Here is a 3,809-nt window from a genome sequence, read left to right as displayed (position 1 = left end):
TATTCCGAAATATACGGTATACCATTCTGTTTTTTAATCCAAGATTTTAACTTCAATATTTTTTTCATTTCCCAAGATTCCCCTGTGCTTCTACTCAGTGGAACCACACTATCAACTAGTAGGTTGCTTCTACTTGATGGAAGACCACTATACTTTGTTGTTGTTGTTGTAAACATGCACAGCACAAGCAAGTTTTATGTGCCAGTGTCAAGTTATGAGTGGGAACCAGTGCATCATGAACTGCTATGATGAAATTATGATAAGATTTGTAATGTATTTCCCAGACACTGTTACCAACTTATTTCCTGTTTACTTCTTCTTCTGCCTCAGTATCTTCTACAGAATATTTATGCCTCTCACTTTGTGTGCCTTAAACCCCCTTAAAGAGGCTCAAATTGATTAGGTTAAATGTCAAGTTTATTACCATATATATATTCAAACTCCATCTGTACTTTCACTCCAAAAACATGTATGACTCAATGTAGGTTGACAGTTGAAATTTCTCGCACAGGAATCCCAATACATCATCAGGTTACATGACTTGCTACATTATTAACTTTTGGATTTAGCAGAAGTTCAGCAAAATATTGATGTTTTTCCATATCTTTTGGTCTTTACGTTGCATTTTTGAATAAAACTCTGTAGCAGCATATTATAATAGACCCTAAACGTTACAATGCGTAATTTTTTTCTTTAAATCATAAATCCTTTAATAAAATGTATATACCCATCGTTTCTTTTTCTTGCTTAACACTACGAAGATAGTCTCTTCTTTTCTCATGAAGAACATGCTGAAGCCACTTGAATTGATCGATGTAAAGCGATTGGAGTCGTATCAACTTCTCCCTTGTAATTTGGACTACTTCTTCAGCAGTATAGACTCCAGCATGTCTAAGAACAATTACAAACATATGTAAAATAAACGTCTCACTATGAATCACATAAACAATATTTTACATAAAGTTTATACACATTAATATGTATTTATATATTTAAGCACTACAATTCAAAACTAAATAAGACATATGTGTAAATAAAGAGCATCTGCCAACGCAAAATAAGAATCTTGTACATTGCTAAACAGCCAAGGTCGTCCCTTTCTGCAGCACCAAATTAGTTTTACTTTCCATACTCTTTAGTTATTTTTGCAGCTATAATTTTTTCATCCAGTTGGAAAAATTAACAAAAAAAAATCACATCATATGAATTTTTTTTATGGTTATACCAACCAATTTGTCTTTTTCCTGGTGGGGCCAGACTTGCACAACATGAAACAAAATATATTTAATTGTCTAGTTCCAGCAGTTTTTAAAATAAAACATGCATTGATAATGCTATTCCTATTTATCTAAATTTATATTCTTCTTTATTATATACCCAAAAGAGTTTAAAAGAAAATTTAAGATTAAAAAAACTTCCAAGTTAAAGAATATCATGATTGTAATAAATTACTAATTTTGCCATTAAAATGACTTAACTTGCTTCAGGTTTGGGAAAATGAATTAACTGAGAGATCATATTTACACTCTAAAATGATGAAAACTCAGAAGCACCCATTGGGTTTGCTCCCTGGCCTCCCTCCCTCCCACCAGGTCATACATTTTGGTGAGGGACCTCTGGCAGTCCACAGATTCTAAGAACATCACTGATTATAAGGAAAGTGATTTATTTGCTTTTTGGGATTTTTTGCACAAAAGCTATTTGTACATATCTCTTACAAACTTAGTGATACACTAGAGGGAATGCAGTTAGTCAACAGCACCAACTACCAACTCTTGAGTTACTCTTCTTTGATCTAATACTTGAGAGTTTACTATCATTCTTAGTGTACTCATGGTTCAAAAGTGTAGAGCATGTATTTCACCAATGAAAAATATTAGAGATAATGCTACCATCACACCATCATTAGAATTCATGTGTGCAAAAATACGAGACAGATGAAAAAAAAATTAATACACCAACATAAAGTGTTTTTTTATTATTATTATTATTATACATATGTTTTCAACAATTTATTATGCTTCACAATCATTCTGTAGTGGCCCCCAGCGAGAAAGTGGTAAGTCTTCGGATTTATAATGCCAAAATCAGGGGTTCGATCCCTCTCGGTAGACACAGCAGATAGCCTGATGTGGCTTTGCTATACGAAAACACACATATTCTGTAGTGTTCATATTCACCTTACAATAGCACAGAAAATACAAACAATTAATGAACCATTGTCACACTTCAAATTACAAAACTGGTTTTCAATATGAAATGCTCAGAAAAAGAAACCTTATGTCATGTTATGTCATTAGCCTTGCACTGAATGAAACTCCCATCCCTACATTTAATAATGCGTGCTATTCCAGTCCATGATTCAATCAGCATGACACTACTGCCCTCCACCAACAGAAGAGTGACACATACTCCATGTGCAGTACTACCTTTGAGCACTTAGTTTATAACGAAATGCTCATTCTTGATGAGTCAAAGGAGACACATCAGAAATGGCAAGAAAGGGTGGGCAGCTCTGTGGAGAGGTGAGTATCAATATGAAATACATTTTCATATAATGAAAATGTTAATTTTAGAAATGCTAGTCATATCTCCACAGAACAAACAGCTAGTATTCCACACTGAGAAAATGGTGAGATACTGGTGCAGATAAAAAAAAAAACCTACTAGGAGCCTGTATTGATCTCAGGCACAGAGTTCTTTTAGCCCAGTATGTGGTAAAGCAAAAGGTTCTGTCAAAAGACCATCTTGCATGATGCTTAAGTATTGTAGATGTGTGTGAAATGTAAAGGCTGCTCAACCAACTTGTCTATTTCAGGAGGATGGCAGGCAATGTATGTGTAGTGTGGCTAGGGCAATATGTCAGGCTGTACAGTATGTGATATACTTAGAAGAATAAGCAGGATCAGGGATGAATGATTCCAGACCTACATCTGGAATGGTCTGGTTCTTAGAGGGGAGTTGGCCTATACTACGCTTCTTGATCTAATTCTATCAAAAATAGTAACTTACTTAAGGGGATCTTCCAATTCATTTTCTACACTTTCAGCATCACTTTCATCATCTCCTTTCCACAGCTGGTCAACAAACATTCCATCTTTTTCACTGTTACTGTCACTGCTGTAACCTGTTAACAATAAGTTTTTAAAAGTAATCTTACATAACCCAAAGTGTTGATTACATTCTCTTTTTGACATATGCACAGTTTTCCACTTAAAAGTTATTTAAAACTTACAACTGAATGTTTCATTTTAAAATTGATCTGAAATCCATTCTAACCACTGGATAGACATGAACTATAAATTTTGACTATAACAACTGGCTCATACAGTTGAAAACAAGCAGAAACAGAACTTTGTTTACATATTTAGATAACTAAACTGTGACTTACAAAAGCTATAATATTAGCATTTACATCAAACCATGACAAATGAGGTTGAAAAACAGTGATTGGCCAAAACTGATAAAACTTCATCCATATTGAAGTTACAAGGTTTCAGTTTAATGCTATTTTGGTTAAACCTATTTCAACTGTTCTCCTAGAGGGCTAGAAGTACAGTATTATACTCAGAATAAATTCCAAAAATTCACAAACTCTAATGTTTTCATTCAGTGTGTTGAAATCAACTCAGAATCAAAATCTGTAATTTTTTAACACCTAAAATTAAGTAACTAGAACCTTATGTAAAAGAATGACTAGAAGTATTAGGTCGTAGAGAAATTAATGTCGCGTTTTGAAACACTTACATTAACCACCCCCGAAAAACGTACATCATGTATAATAGTTAAAAAACCGCCTAAACATCACA

At 33.7% G+C, this 3,809-nt stretch overlaps 1 protein-coding gene across 1 annotated transcript in view; it reads right to left on the bottom strand.

The window, feature by feature from the left end:
* The window catches only part of LOC106462930 (KAT8 regulatory NSL complex subunit 2-like), a gene marked incomplete at its 5' end in the record, with an annotated part of 33,121 nt that overhangs the window by 19,262 nt on the left and 10,050 nt on the right, over positions 1-3,809 (bottom strand). The window contains 2 exons of the mRNA XM_013922897.2: positions 728-891; positions 3,013-3,127. Coding sequence (XP_013778351.2) covers positions 728-891; positions 3,013-3,127 — 279 coding nt within the window. The remainder of the gene's footprint in view (positions 1-727; positions 892-3,012; positions 3,128-3,809) is intronic.

This window comes from Limulus polyphemus, unplaced genomic scaffold (assembly GCF_000517525.1).
Source record: "Limulus polyphemus unplaced genomic scaffold, Limulus_polyphemus-2.1.2 Scaffold1284, whole genome shotgun sequence".
Taxonomy (NCBI): Eukaryota; Metazoa; Arthropoda; class Merostomata; order Xiphosura; family Limulidae; genus Limulus; species Limulus polyphemus.
The sequence above is the reverse complement of the archived record's forward strand: the minus strand, read 5'-3'. Positions and strand labels throughout refer to the sequence as shown.